The 15,227-nt window shown below is 40.0% G+C and overlaps 1 protein-coding gene across 3 annotated transcripts in view; it reads right to left on the bottom strand.

The window, feature by feature from the left end:
• Positions 1 to 3,487: 3,487 nt before the first annotated feature.
• The window catches only part of adka (adenosine kinase a), a 128,414-nt gene continuing 116,674 nt past the window's right edge, over positions 3,488 to 15,227 (bottom strand). For 2 of the 3 annotated variants that reach the window (XM_047812866.1, XM_047812867.1), the window contains exons 10-11: positions 6,353 to 6,439; positions 3,488 to 4,197 (exon numbers count right to left, since the gene is read on the bottom strand). In XM_047812866.1, coding sequence (XP_047668822.1) covers positions 4,073 to 4,197; positions 6,353 to 6,439 — 212 coding nt within the window. In that variant the 3' untranslated portion in view covers positions 3,488 to 4,072. Of the gene's footprint in view, positions 4,198 to 4,516; positions 5,643 to 6,352; positions 6,440 to 15,227 lie in introns of those variants that run through there. The other variant, XM_047812868.1, reaches the window with a different exon arrangement.

Raw genomic sequence — 15,227 nt, 5'->3', positions numbered from 1 at the left:
AAGGTTTAGAGGGCAATTTCTTTTTCTCATGGGTGATTTAAGTGTTATATAAACATATTGAAAACTATTTTGCATTTTCTCACCTTGTCTTAGCATTATTTTCAATATGTGTGAGGATCTGAAACCATTTATGTGACAAATATGCAAAAATACAGGAAATTAAGTTGGTGGTGGTGGTGGGGGTCATACTGTATATTTACACTGCCACGTAATACAAAGAATAGAACTTGATGGTACCACCCCACTTACAAAGAGAGAAACAGATTAGGAGAGAACATAGTTGAGGGAATAAATGGTACATTTTGAGATCAACATAAAAAATGAAAATGGCATGTTTTGACTTTGGTTACTGTTTTTTTTTTTTTTTACATTACCCACAATGCTGTTTGACTACCTGCTGATAGCATACTCTTCCCTCACCCTTATCTGTACATTCTCCAACAGATCAAGTTCCAAAGCTTCAGCTTTCATGCTAATACCTCCATCATCACCTTCACACTTGTCATCCTGAGTGTCTTTGATAAGTCAGTAACGTTTGTGTTGTGTAGCTGCATTGCATTCAGAAAATCCAAGTCCCATGTTTGTTGTCTAGACAACACCTATGATGGATTTCTCATTGACGTTACAGAACAGAAGTTCTCGTTTGAGATTTCTTTCTCTCCTGTTAAAAACCATTGTAAATGCTAGCAGTGTTCCTGTGTGAAAACTGCGTGCCACACTGTGTGCCACACATCTGCTAACTTCTCACACGAATAACCAAAAAACAGCACGGACTAAAAAAATTTGCAGCTGAATTGCTGAACCCATCACAAACGTATCAATATATTTATTGTGTTTCATGCTGGACTGTTCCTTTATGATCTAAATGATTTTACAGCTCATACAAGTTTAGCTTGTTCTACATTTTCAATCTGACAGACTGTTACTTGTCTTGATGATTCTAGTCATTACCTCATTATAGTGGCATTTAAAAACAATAATGCTGAAATACCGCTATTTCCTCTGCCTTAACAAAGACAAATGTAATACCAATTAAAACCTGAGGCGTATGGAAAACAGTTACAGTTTGGCAGCAGCCTTCATTAGCTTCCAGCTAAACTCAGTCAAGGTGATCTCACACAACGTGTGTGTCTTTGTGTGTGTGTGTTCTAACTCGCACACTATTCACGTTTCAGCAAGTTTGATTTCAACTCTTTGTACGAAACATTCTGGGCACATTATACCTATACACACTTAATCTCTTTGGTTTTGTATCCATTTAGCCTGTGAGAAAGCAATCAGAATTACTAGAAAGTTCTTTTCAGTCAGTGTGATTAAAAGTATTGGCTGCTGTTGGACATAGCAATAAAACACAATTATCTATATGGTATAATTAGATCATTGGATTTTATTACTATATGGCACAAGTTTGACTCTTTTTCACAACCTCACACTGAATTAAAGCAATAATTCACTCAAATACACTAAAACTGCTAGGAATGAATGGAAGTCACTGCAGGGCTGAATTATGCTAATACAACCAGGATAACTTTCTAACTTTTATTCATTGTTAGCCAGTCAATCATGACATGGTTTAGACATGTCCTTCTTCACTTAATCTTAACTGGTTTGAAACATTCTCAGACATGAATTCTATAACTTAATAGTCAGACATTTACAATGCATTTATTGATGTTAAGCTTCTCATGCACCAGCTTTTACTCATTCATGATAAAGAAAACAACAACAAAGGAATAGAAATCTGAGCTCTTTCTAAACAGAGTATCTGAATTAAAATTAGACACCAATTTTTGCTGAATGTGCTTTTTCACTTGTACTCAGTTTTCAGATTAGAGCAAACAAACACTTTCAAAGGAAGTAATCAGCAACCCGTTGGTGCAATGGATACGAAGGAAAGTTGAGCAATTTTACCAGATGACAAATAATACAGATGGAAATGTATGTGAAATATCTTCTACAGTATGTATGAACGCACCGATTCAAGGTCACTGTTCTAACATGTGCAGACAGCACTAACTCCCTGGAAATGAAGACATTTCTGTGTATAAATTGTACAAATTCATATATGTTTTAAAAGTTTTTTTTTTAATTTTTCTTCAGCAACAGCAGTAAAACAAAGCTCTCATCTTTTACTTCTATGTTGTGTTGTGTATGGTTTTTACATTTGACCTGGAGTTATAGGCTCTGTCTGCACACGATGAAAAGTTGGCCAAATACTTGGAATTTGTCTTATGAGTGAACTATACTTCACAGACAACTTTCTTGGATCTTGAGAACACCCAGCTGCATTGTAAAACAGGCAGACAGCTAGAGAAGTAGAAAAAAACAAAACAAGAAAAAAAAAGACTGCAACAGTGTATGAGTGGGTGGAAGACGTGTGTGCAGATGTGTGAATGAATTTTAAACAACTTTGCCTTCGTTGTGGGTCAAAGTATGTGAATCATCACAGGTTTGGTTTAGAAACGTGAACACTGTGATCAGATGCATTGCCATATTGTGTACCTGGATTTGAAACAAACAGAGTCACCAGCTACATCCAGAGAGGGACAAAGGGACAGCTGTATTTTCAGTTCTCCCTAATGATGGCCATGAATAGCTGCTACTAATCCCATAACAGAGACGACCTCTTGTAGTGTTGCCATTATAATCAAGAGAGACAAAGGTCCCAACTGCACTATTAGCAGCTAAGAAAGTGTAAAAAGCATGTTGAACAAATGTAGTCACAAAAAATTCCCCATCAAATGAATTATGCAACATGAGAGACTCTATAAACTGTGAGCAAAAATGCTCATCTCTATAGGGGATATATTAAAGGTACTTTGAATAAACCTTTCCTTATCAGGAAAAGCTACAAACTCTTAAATAACCAAAGAACTCTCTTTTTCCCCACTTGTACCTAATAACCTAATATACATGCTGACTCGTCTAACCCTCTGGCTCTGCCTGATTTATCCCGATGCGTGTATTGTCCTAAATCTATACCCTAAAACCTCTATGCACCTTACAAAAACAGGTTGTGCCCAATGCGCATCCATTCTTCATTGGAAACATCCCTTGTATCCTGGAGACTTGTACTTCAGAACTGTTGCAGTAATATTTAAGACTGGCTTGTGCTCATCTCAGGGCTTTTATCCAGACAGCTCATACTGATCATACTTTTAATACACCAAATATTTGTTATTTAGGTTTATTTGTTGTTAGGTTTATATTGTTCAAGTGAACAACTGTGACAGAGTAACGAATTATAATCCCACCATCCACAGTCATCACCTTTCTCGCTCATAAATTCTCTAAGTGATTCTTTGCTACCGATGCCTCATTACAGATCTAATGCTATATCCAGATTATCTATAAAAAAGTGCTATACAAAATATATTTTTAATTAAAATATCTATTTTTCAATATATACAAAGAGAAATGTTGACTTCTCAATCTGGTAATGTGCATCTATTTCTTAGCAGTAAACAAAAGCAGACAAGAAAGTTGCTTGTGATGAAAGAAATGCATTTTAATTTTGTCCATTTTCAGGGAGACTGTAGATGCATCACTACATATACATACATACAGTACATACATTTTCTTTCTTCCTTTTTACAAAATTAAAAGTGAGCACAAAATAACTCGAGACTGGCCTTTAAAAACCCTTGAAATTAACAAATGAACTAAAATAAAACCCAAATATTCAAAAAGGCTGAAAGGTGTTTTTAAAAAAATAAACAAAAACAAACACACTTCTGTCTTACTCAGATAGAGACAATGTGATCAGTGTTGTTGTACAAGAAATCGTTGTATGTTCGAAGTACAGGGATCAAAGATAAAAAAAAAAAGGGAAGAAATTTCTTATTTATAGAAATGGGCTGTTGCTTATATTGTAAACATTAGATTGAGTTTTAAGTAAAAGGTCTGCATTATTACATCATGTCATGGGACTGGCTGAATGCGAGAAGGGAAAGAGAGAACACAGGATCAAAGGAAGAAGGGGAATAAAGTCAATTAAACACAGAGAGGAAGGCATCATAAGACTGATACACCCAAGTATCATAACACTGGAAGAGCGAAGTCCGCTCATCTCTCAATGGAAGTCAGGCTTCTCTGGAAACGTACAGCCGGAGTGTCTAATGATGACGTTAGCAGCATAGTGTCCAGCGCGGATACACTGCTCTAGAGACTTTTCCTGCACCAACTCGGACAGGAAACCTGCTCAGAGAGAGAGAGAGAGAGAACAGATTTTTACACACACACACACTAAGTTATAATGTAACTAATCTGATATTAGGCACAAACGTGAATAATGTCAAAACATAGCACAAACAAACATACATGACTCAGTGCAAGTACATCTAGACAAGTATGTGGCCTGGTATTGACTTTTTTAACCATGTGTACTTTTGTGTGCAAAGATTAAATAAATCAGGCTTTGCACGGGGAGGAAAGGTGCTGGGAGAGCCGTCCTCCGTGATGTACAGGAGTGAACTCCTCCAGCAGCCCTCAGGCTTTGAGCACTCCCACCTAGATCTCTGCACTCTGCAACACCACCAAGGCACATTGAAAAACAGCTGGCAAATTCATTTTCCAGCATGGTGGAGCAATGGCCTTCCACCTCTCGTTGGTATATGGATAAACGTGTTAGAAAAAAGAAAGAAAAAAAAAATCAATATGACGTTCGTGCAAACAAGCTCATAGCTCTATCAGTGTCAGAATCATACTGGACGAGCTATGGGAAAGACAGAGAGAGACAATAAAATCTATCTGTTTAGATGTATAAAGCTACAGGGATCATTGCACTGTGGTGGGTACCTGGTTTGATTTTGAGCTAGATGGGTAGGTGGGCAGATGGACTGAATGGTGGGTGTGGGACTGGATCAGTGGGTGCATGGGGGTACATGGGTGTGTTTGTGTGTGTGTGTTAACAACTGGAAGGGTGGATTGTGGGTTGGCTGGAGTGGTGGGCAGATAGATGGGTCGATAGAGAGGTGAGTGGGTAGAGAAATAGGTTGGCTATCTAGCTGGGTAGGTATAGACGTTTTAATAGTCGGATGGCTGAGTAGATAGTTAGACTGGTGGGTGAGTATACAGATGGTTGGATGGATTGGTTGACTGGTGGTTGGTTGGGGTTTTAGTTGGATTTTGTGGGTAGATGTATGAACTGGTGGGTCGGTGGATAATTGAATGTGTTTGGTAGATGGACTAATGGGTGGGTGTGTAGTTGGGTGGACATCTGGAGGGGTGTGCATGGGTGGCAGATGGATGGATTTGTGGGTTCTGTTGGCAGGCGGAGTGAATGTATGGGTGGCTGGATGAATGGATACAATGAATGTATAGAAGAATGAATAAATAAGACAAAGGTGTAGGAGAAAAACAATTCTAACTATTAGAACTTCCCTTTTTGCATGAGAACTAAAACAAGTGTGATACTTAGCTTATAGTCCAGCTCAGGTGCAGACATGCACACCGGCTGTTTGAAGTCTGAACAGTACACAGTTATTAAGTGAAGCCCACAATGAGTTGAGAAGCTCTATTAGTCCTCCTTGAAAGAAGATCCTTTTTATCCCATAAACAAGGCAGTCTACTGTACTGTTCCTGTAGTCTGTATATACAGTGGAATTAAAGACTTATACAACTGGCATTATGCTGAAACCAACCTGAAAAAGAAAGACTTGAATAGAACAGTTGATTTTGCCTCTAAAATTAACAAAAGATTTTTTTTTTATAGCTAAAAGTATGTCCCTGTATACAACTGCAATTGGCTGGTTTGTTAAGAACATCCGTTATACAGTTTCCATTGACAGTAAAAATGTTTTTGCATCCAGGCCTCTGCTTTAGGCTTCCGTAATAAAACTACTAAAAGTATTAACAAGCACTTTGATATTTTGTACTCAAAAAGAGAAGTTTTTCACGAATGAAAACTGATGGTTTAAAACAAGCTTTATGCCGGTTGCTTGCAAGCTAGCTAATGTAAATGTAAACTGAAAAGCGCTATACAATTAAAGACTATTATTATAAGTACTGCAGGCTTAACAGGCATGAGAGCCTGGTTAACACCATGCTATCGTATTGTGTAAACCAGCAGCAAAGTTGGCAAGCAAGCTATCAGGTCAGTTACCGTATGATTAAAACAGCTAACCAGATTCACTCTTAGTCACAAACTTTTTTATTGTGTATTTAAAACAAATATCCTGGGTTAACTAACAAGTAAATCAACATCAGGATTCAAATATTATGATGTTAAATAGTAGCCAGGTTTGCTAGCAAGCCCTCATGCTAACAGATGTGACTGAGTAATAAAATCAGCCATGATTAATACGGGCGAATAATTTAGATTCTGTTTGTTTAGAAGCCGTTGGTACCATACCTCCTACAAATGCATCTCCAGCTCCATTGGTGTCCACAATATCTTTCTGGTCAATCTCTATGACGGGGAACGTTTCCACCTTTTCACCTGTGAGCAAACAGATTCAGGTTACACACAAGCACACAGGACTGATGATAAATTGCTGACACTATTGAGGACACTGATATTTGTCACATTTATCATTAGTTTTTAATACAAACTTTACAAACAACTGATTTCTTGCTAGAATTTGTTTAGGTGGTGGTGATTCCTTTTCTATAACAGTAGAGCTCTGACTCTGAGTGTCAATGCTTTGCAAGGCTCATTTGGCTTTCCTACAGAGGAGTTTGTGCTTTTTGATTACAATAAGTACAAAGTTTGACTGGTGACACAACTTCTGTTTGTAGCGGCTATAAGTAAAGTGATAACTAGTTCATAACTGTTAAAAAGTGCCATGTCCATTTGTTTATGACTTAAAAATCATAACTGTTGGACAGTGGCCATGGTGTAACCCACTCCGTGCTGTGCTGTTATAAGAAAGTAATCCACTTCAGGGTGGTAATGACCCACGCCACACAGCGGTATCACACACCACCTCAGAGTGGATTATTTCCCTGTAATAGCACTGCCCGTGGTGTGTTATACCTAACAAATTACCCAGCTCCAGTAGCACCGAATGTGTTTAATGCACTGTAAATAACTTCAGTCATTTATAGAAATCCACATACTGGCAGGATGAATGTAACCAGACCTCATCAGTCAGTTGGTGGCATTAGTTCTGAGATTCATTTACACACAGAAATACAGTGCACATGCTAATAATCATGGGCACAGCAGAGGCACAGACAAGCTTGAGCTCCAAAGCTAATGAGAAATCTGTGGGGACAGTCTGAATGACAGACAATGAGAAACAGAGGAAAGGGCCATTCACATAAGCAAGAGCCTTGTACCCAAGCAGAGGCAATAGTTTCACTTGGCAGTGCACAAAGCAGAGAGCATGTAAGCTTAAAATAACATTTAGCACAATCCATCTTAGCTCCACATTCAGTTTTAATGATCTTCCAGGTGCTCTGGTTCAGGACTAAAACCTGTGTGTCTGCAGTTTTTATTACTTCCCCTCTATAGACTTCTTTCTTCTTCTGTTCCCTCTCAGTGGCTCTTTGCGCACATCCACGGATCTGAACACTGCTGTTTTATTTATGGCATTATCAGCCATTAGAGTGAAATGAGCCTCACTCAGTCAGAGGATATTGCTGTAACTTTGAGGGCTTTGCAGTAAGAGAACACTTCAGCAAGCCTAATCTTTGATGCTGCCTGCCATTTTTGAGTACACTCTGAAAACACCATTTACCGCGAGGCTGGAAGCCAGCACCAGAGACGTGACTGATTTACCTTCGGAAATTTGGCTGTTTACAGAACGGTATACTCAGACGTCTTCAATGACACCTCGAAATGTGAGCTCCCTGGCATGCGGACACGAATTTAAAAAAAATAAAAAATACAAAATATTAGAGGAAAAACACGGAAAGCAAAAAGAGCCAGTGTTAGTTTAAGCTTATGTTTACTCAGCTGATTATAAGCTCAGTATTTTCTCAACAATGCAACACTGAGCTAGAACTATACACCTAATTGTTCATAGTAGGAGTCAAAGACCAGCTCTTTGTGTGGAAAACTGTACTGAACACCATGCAAACAAACAGCAAGGGAGGACAAGGCTTTAAAACATGATGCAATGACAGACATTCCAGATATGTCTGCTCTGCATGCGGGAACAGTTTTTCCCTAAACGAGGCAGCCGATTGTGTCTTTGATAATTAATTACACAAAAAAGCAGATCCTTTTAGAATCAGCTAATTAGCAGCAAAACGACTTTGCCTAATTAATGCAGGCGATGAAGCATGCTCACCCGCCTTTCTCCTGAAATGATTAACTAAAGGATCTTACATGTGAATTAAGTTCGATGCAACTCATGATCTGTCTGTAATTTTGCAATTAAAGCTTAAAATAATTGCTGCGTAGGTAAAATAGGTAGGGGCCCTCCAATTAAAACAGAGTGTGTACAGTAGCTTGACTTCACTTCACTTGTTATACTGTGGTTTGTCTTAAGGAAGTGTGCTTGTATACGTGTGTGTCCAGACAGTAGTGTATGCTACACAAAAACTGTATGTGGTTCTTTCCTTTGTACTTGATCTGACCTGATTCTACTTCCTTCTATGACTCAAAACAAGTAGGCTGAAAACGAAAGGAAAAAAAAAGAAAAAGAAAAAAGGCCACCATGCAGTCACAACATCCAGAGGATTAGTGAATAACAAACCTTCTCCGAGGATGTACAGCCTCAGATTTCTTTACAAGACGATGCACTTGTTTCTCATAATTTAATATTTCAAGAGAAAGAAATGTGGGTTTGATAGCAGAAGAACCGGGCAGCTTGAACTCTAACACACACACACACACCCACACACCAATTACCCTAATCCTAACCCACCCTTTATTTTCAATAATAATGGAATGCAGATAATTAACAAAACGCTACTCCTTAATTGAACTCAAAATTTAAATACTTTTTTCTGCAATAAAACAAACAAACAAACAAACAAACAAACGTCAAAGTCTAACAAGGTCAAAACAGCCACATATCCCTATCCTTGTGGGAATATATGGTCCCCAGCAAGCTATAAAAACATGCCCACACACACAAGAGACATGCTGGAACATGCCTTGTGGAGGTGACTCATCAGAAATAAGAATGATTCTAAGAACCAAAACATTACAACACACCAGCTAACAGCTAACACCCACAGCAGTCGGCGTTCACAATAAAAACAGATTAGACTCGCAACTCTTGCACAACACAGCAGTACCTTTACAAGTCAAAGCCGTGCTGATTTCATGCAGGAGAATGCCAAATGCAAAGACACCTTAAAAAAAAACACAAAAAACAACAACAACAAAAAAACCCAGACAATAAAACTTCAGTGACTAAGGAGGCATCTGAAGTTAATTTGGGGTGCACTGTGAAGCCTGTAAGCTGTAGAGGGAATGAGCTACATGCATTGCCCCTCTTCCATCTTGGTAAACAAGGCTGAACTTGCACATGTGCACGTCCCCCCCGCATTGATGTTTAATGGTGCATGGCGCTCTAGGTGGTTCCCATAACCTCACTTTGTCTTCAACAAGCTGCACCAATTGATATGATAATGGGAGGAGGACATGAGAAACTAGAGGGGCTGAGCTGAAGGACATGCCGCACTCTCTCCGTGGCGTCCATCCTCTTGGGTGCCAAATGGTGTCCAGAAGCCTTTCTCTGCTCTCAATGGAGACAATGGCAAGAGTTTCAGCGAATGGAGGCAAGAAGCAGATGCTTTGGGAAGGAAAAAAAAAAACCTACCCCCTTTCCCAAATCCAGGGCTCTAATTGGTCCAAGAGGATGTGTTCAAAACCAGTTCCTGATGTTCAGTCAATGGACATATGAGCAAATAATAATATAGGCTATTTAATACCTTGTCTGTGTACGGCACACGGTTTTTAGAGATACATCAGCATTTAATCCAAGTCCTGGTTTGTTAGAATTGTGCAAAACAATATGCCAGTTGTGGCCTTGAGGGGATATAGAGTTCACCACAGGGAAATAAAATGGTTATATTGTGAAGATGAATCACTTCTGAATTGTGAGTCTACACAAGTCGTGGCTCAATGTGAATAAGAGCAATTTATTCAAGCACGCGAAAGATAGAGCAAAACTAGGCCAAATACAAACAGAGAGGAGAATTCAGGGAGGAAAAAAACTGTGCTGTAAACACCCCACTGCCTCACACTGCTCTGATTTTCCTCTCTTAACCACCAGTGATGGACATCCTCCTTCATTTCATCAGGCTGGAGGCTACACATCGCATCTTTATTCAAAACAGATTATTGAACTTGGCCATGAGCATACTGCTTTGGTTAGACTGGGAGAGTTCCAGGACCAATTTCATGTTAATGTATAACACAAAAGAGGCCATTGGCAGAGTTCTTTAATAGGCATGGCAATTAAAACTTTGCTGCCAAAAGTTGTCTTTGTTGTTCCTGGCTTGTGGTGCACCCTGTAAACATCGTCTTGTTCACAGGGAGTTCCACAGTTTTTGCGGTTTTGCCATTCCTCCTTTTTTTTATTTTTATTTTTACAAGCCCAGGCAAAAAAGTGAAATAATAATAATAATAATAATAATAAAAACTTTTAGTAACTAATCAAGGAACAGAAAAAGGCAACAAAATTACACCTCAGTGGCTGTGAAGTTGTATTAATAGCCCTTCCTCACAGCTGTTTCTTGATAACAGGAGCATGCGTCTGTGTTCTGTTTGCATGTTTGCTGTAGACCTATTTGGGTCAGGATGAACCCAACACCCTTCTTCCATAACGGCTCCTGGAATCTGCTTTATAAACGTGCCGCCTCAAACATTTCTTTAAAAAAAAAAAAAAAAAGCCCAATTACAACATGCATGGGTTCTGTTTATGGCTATTTATAGAACCTAAATAGCAGACGTGGCCATCATAATATTTACAACATTGTTGAGATCTAGCAATTTAATGCAATAAAGATTAGTGTCATCATGTGATAAGGCTTATAATGCAGCAAAACGAATTCACGCCCAAGGTCATGTTACGGTTATATTTCTATATCTTAGCGACGTATCAGATTTAAATGTTTTTGCAAAGAGACATTTGAATGAATGCTCGGTGCCTCTGAGAGCCAAAAAGAAATGTTCTGTGGGTCCGGTACAAAGCTTAGCCACTGGAAAACTGTGAGAGATATAAAGAAATGGAGCAGAAATCCAGCCCTCACCTACTCCTCTGTCAACAAACACTCGCAAGAGTAGTCCTGCAACAGACCTGAGGAAGCCAGAGTCCACTTCCTGTTCACGAGCTCCAAACAGGGGTGAGAAAACGATGAGCGTGACCAACACATTTACCAGCTAATAAACAGCTGCACCATGCAGAGAGAGACAGGAAATAACTAGCACGAACAATCGGAGGTGTGGGCTGGACAAAGCTTTAAGAGGCCGCTTTGCCCTTTTCAAAGCGAAACATTGATTACTTCCTCTCACTTCCTGGCCATGCTAATCAGTATGCAGCCAGAGGTGATGTCATGATCAATAGCAGGGAGTGATAGCCCCTGTGTCCATCCTTTCAAACATAGTGTGTAACCTGGAGAAACCCACATGGTATGCATTGTGTGCATGTGGGGTTAATGATCAGCATAAAGCGTGGGAACTGGCCAGTCAAAATCACAGCAAATGAACACTTAATAAATCAAATATTTTCAAGCAACCAAAGCCGACGTTTCATCAATAAAAATGGCTTAGTCAAAGCAAGCCATTCATGCTGTTTATCACATCTTGTTTCTTAACCTCTCTCCCACGCTGTAGGCATATGAAACCCAGACCTCACTTGCTGCTTTAAAAATTCCCTGCTCTTGCTCTGCCGAGTGTGTGTTTATGAGTGCAAACTGACCTTTGCTGAAGGCTTAGAGAGGGAGAAAAACAGAGAATAAAACCTAAAGGCTTCTCTGGGGACTTCATTAGGAGCAGGTAAATCACAGCAAACAACTGAGTATTAGACACATTCCCTAAGAGCAAGTCCAATTCCAAGGTGAGCAACTCTTTAAATGCAACACAGAATCAACAAAGGCAGGGAAATCAGATTTATATTCTCAAACAAACAAACAAACAAACAAACAAACAAAAAAAAGAAACATGACGGGGGTGTGCGGGGAGAGGAAAATAATCAACCACTGTGGTATGAATCAGCCAAGTGCAAAGCCACAATGAATCTGATTCGATGTTTTATTCCTCGTATTCCACGGAGGGTTCATTCTCGTTGAACTTGCTATTCAGTTATAGTTACATTTAATTTCATTTGTTGTTGAATGCCAGTGAGTGATGTTAGTTCCTCTTCCATCATTTACTATTACAACAGTTATTAACAGTTCTCTCTCTTCTCTCTCTCGAAGTTAACAAGACAGAAATATGCAGCTTATCAGAAATATAGCAGAGAAATCATAATTGTAAAATCCTCTGTTGTGAAGGCTTCACTCTGATGAAAAAGTTGCAGCTTTAACTCTGACACCGGTGACTTCGAGAAAAGAAAAGAAGAAGAAAAAAAAAGCCTATACAAGCCTGTGTGAAAATTGTTACTATAGAAACCACAGCATATCATACTGCAACAAGCAACAAGTGTGTTAATATAATCCCTGCAGCCATATGGACATTTCCTGAACACCTTTTGACCAATCAAAATCCTGAATTCACCAGTGCTGTTTGTGTAAACATGTTTATACAATCACAGTGGAAACTGCCATGACTTCATATTCTCTTTTTTTAGCCCTGATACATCATGCTCTCATTCACTGGCGTTGATGTGCAAAATGTTCGGTCTGCGAGTAACTGTCCGACATGACACACTATTACTGGTGAATCGTGGATTGTTGATAAATCGACAGCGTTCCCGAGAAGCCTGGACTTACTCTGTGTTTACACACTAGTGATCTGGGACCTTATCAGACCAGCTTCAACCCCTCTGCCTCAGCCTGTTAGCTTTCCACTACCTGATTAATGTGCGCGTCATCTCTGATGCTTGTTTGCTCATGAACGAGGAAGAAAAATACTAGTGTAATATACCACAGCTTCCCTCCAGCACCATGACACAGCTAAGCCCTTTATCGCTGCAGCAGCCGCTGGATGACCTTGCACACTCAGTCATCATTAGATCAAAGACTGTAGGCTTGGCTGTGTTAATTTCAGCCTGTAATAGGTGCGTCAGCAGGGCAAGGCTGTGTTCAACAGTGTCACTGTGGTGCTTCATTAAGGGCTAGGCCCTGGCAGCTTTTATTAAGGCAGCTAATGTGGAAGAGCATGAATGAGTCACATTTCTGCCAGGAGAGAATGTAGAAGAGAACTACAAAAGAAATTTATACACAACAGCTCAACTGAATTCTCTAATCACGAGTGGATTCGTTTTCACAGCTCTGGCAGCACTTTCACTGCAACCCAAATGATATGATTATACTGACGCTCTAGTTTTTAAAGACATAATCATTCCTATAGTAACAACTCATGCACTAGGACTTGCTGGATGCTCCAGGCTCATAATAAACAACAAAAGGTTTTGATGATCATCAACACAAAATAACGTGTTTTTTTTAAAATAAGGATGTTTTATTAATAACACAAGAAGTTATCTTGTCTGGCAGATGTTAGTCATTAATAAATGTAAAACTGTAATTGTTCAAAAGTGGCTAAGGTAATAAGAGGAATTATTTTCCTAGAACCGCACGGACCGTTGTGTATTACTCCTTCCATATGTCAGCATGTCTTTTTGAGCATCACCTCCAGGGGCCCATCATCTGCAGCCTTCTTCATCATCATTAGAACAACTTCATTGTGACATTCAGAGGCCGCAGAATGATCACATCACCGCGCTGAGAGCAAATTGCAAATGAAATGTGGGGATCAGTCGACATCCCAGTGCAGCCTCTGAGAGCCTGAGCAAATCTTTAATTCTCTTTTATATTGATGTTTATTGGCGGGGGGCTACGGGGAGCAATAACAATATCCTGCTCTCTTTCTGTCGCCCCGGCTATTTGAACCCACTTATTCTGGGCCCACACCTCGGCTGACATTTATCAAGTTTGCCATTTTTTTTATGAGCAACACACTCGTACATGCACTTGCCGTGCTCCTAACATTCATCACACGTTTCATATCGGGTTCACCGGGGGCTGCCACTAACCCCACAGCTTCATATGAAAGGGCTGGGAGAGGCTAGCCCAGGCAGCCATTCATCAGCTGTGTGAAAACCGCCTCCAGGAGGGTCTTTGCTCTAAAGCTCAAACTTAGCTGGAGTCTTTTTCCAGAACAGAAGGGAGAACTGGCAGTTTTGCAGCAGCAGAAAAAGCGGAGGATTGTCTTGTAGCACTTTCCTCTGATGAGACTTTACAGGAGTAGCAATTGCTTGAGCACCCTTATCAGCCCAGAGGGACTAATGCTATTAGCGTTAGTGTGATAAAGGCAGCGTGGTGGAACCGATACAGACGGCTTTGCAGCTTTACTCTGGTAGCATGTTGTGGAAGTGTTAGAAGGCAAGAGCAGCGTTTCAACACCACTTTGATCCTGTAAGGTGGAATTGGGGATGAGATTAGACGTGGAGGCCGACGGCAGCGAGCACAGGAACGGCACAAGGTTTGAGCTCTCTGACTGTGAAACACAACTAGAGACAGCGGTTTTGCCAATCGGTAGCATCCGGATGTGTGATGATGATACAGTATGCATAAAACCTAAGCTGGCAGTAATAGATATTAACTATGGGTAACGTATTTTAGGCAAGTGGACACAGAAAACAAGGTTGTACTGATCAGGAAGAACAAAAACAACGTTCATTTACTGTATATATCCGACTGGAATCTTTGTAACACCCCATCCCACAGTCAGTACAGTTCAGGTGCTCAATGAATCAAATGACAACAGGGCAATATAATGAAATTGTGCTGAACAAATAGGATTCATATAAATCAGGACCGGTGAGAAAGAGCAGTCAGTGTGCCAGGTGCAGAAGAGGAAGAGCAGAACATGCTCACCACCCCTCCCTTCCGTCAAAACCCACCGCCTTGCTTTGAACCATAAACCCCGCTGGCTTAATCAGCTACAACTGTGATGCTTTCTCTACTATTCAGTTAAACTTATCAACTCGGCTGAAAGCAACCCCCACCACTCAGTTACCATAGCAATGTCCCAGACTGCTCCAACCCTCCAGATTTGAAATTCTGCATCTGAGAGATAGGAGGTCATTGCCAAGGGTGAATTCATTTCACACAGCGTAACAGCGAAGGCCACCAGAGAGAACGGTGCACTTGTCTGAAGA

This window comes from Tachysurus fulvidraco, chromosome 4 (genome assembly GCF_022655615.1).
Source record: "Tachysurus fulvidraco isolate hzauxx_2018 chromosome 4, HZAU_PFXX_2.0, whole genome shotgun sequence".
In the NCBI taxonomy this organism is placed as follows: domain Eukaryota; kingdom Metazoa; phylum Chordata; class Actinopteri; order Siluriformes; family Bagridae; genus Tachysurus; species Tachysurus fulvidraco.
Note: the sequence above shows the minus strand (reverse complement) of the source record. Positions and strands in the feature narration are given on the sequence as shown.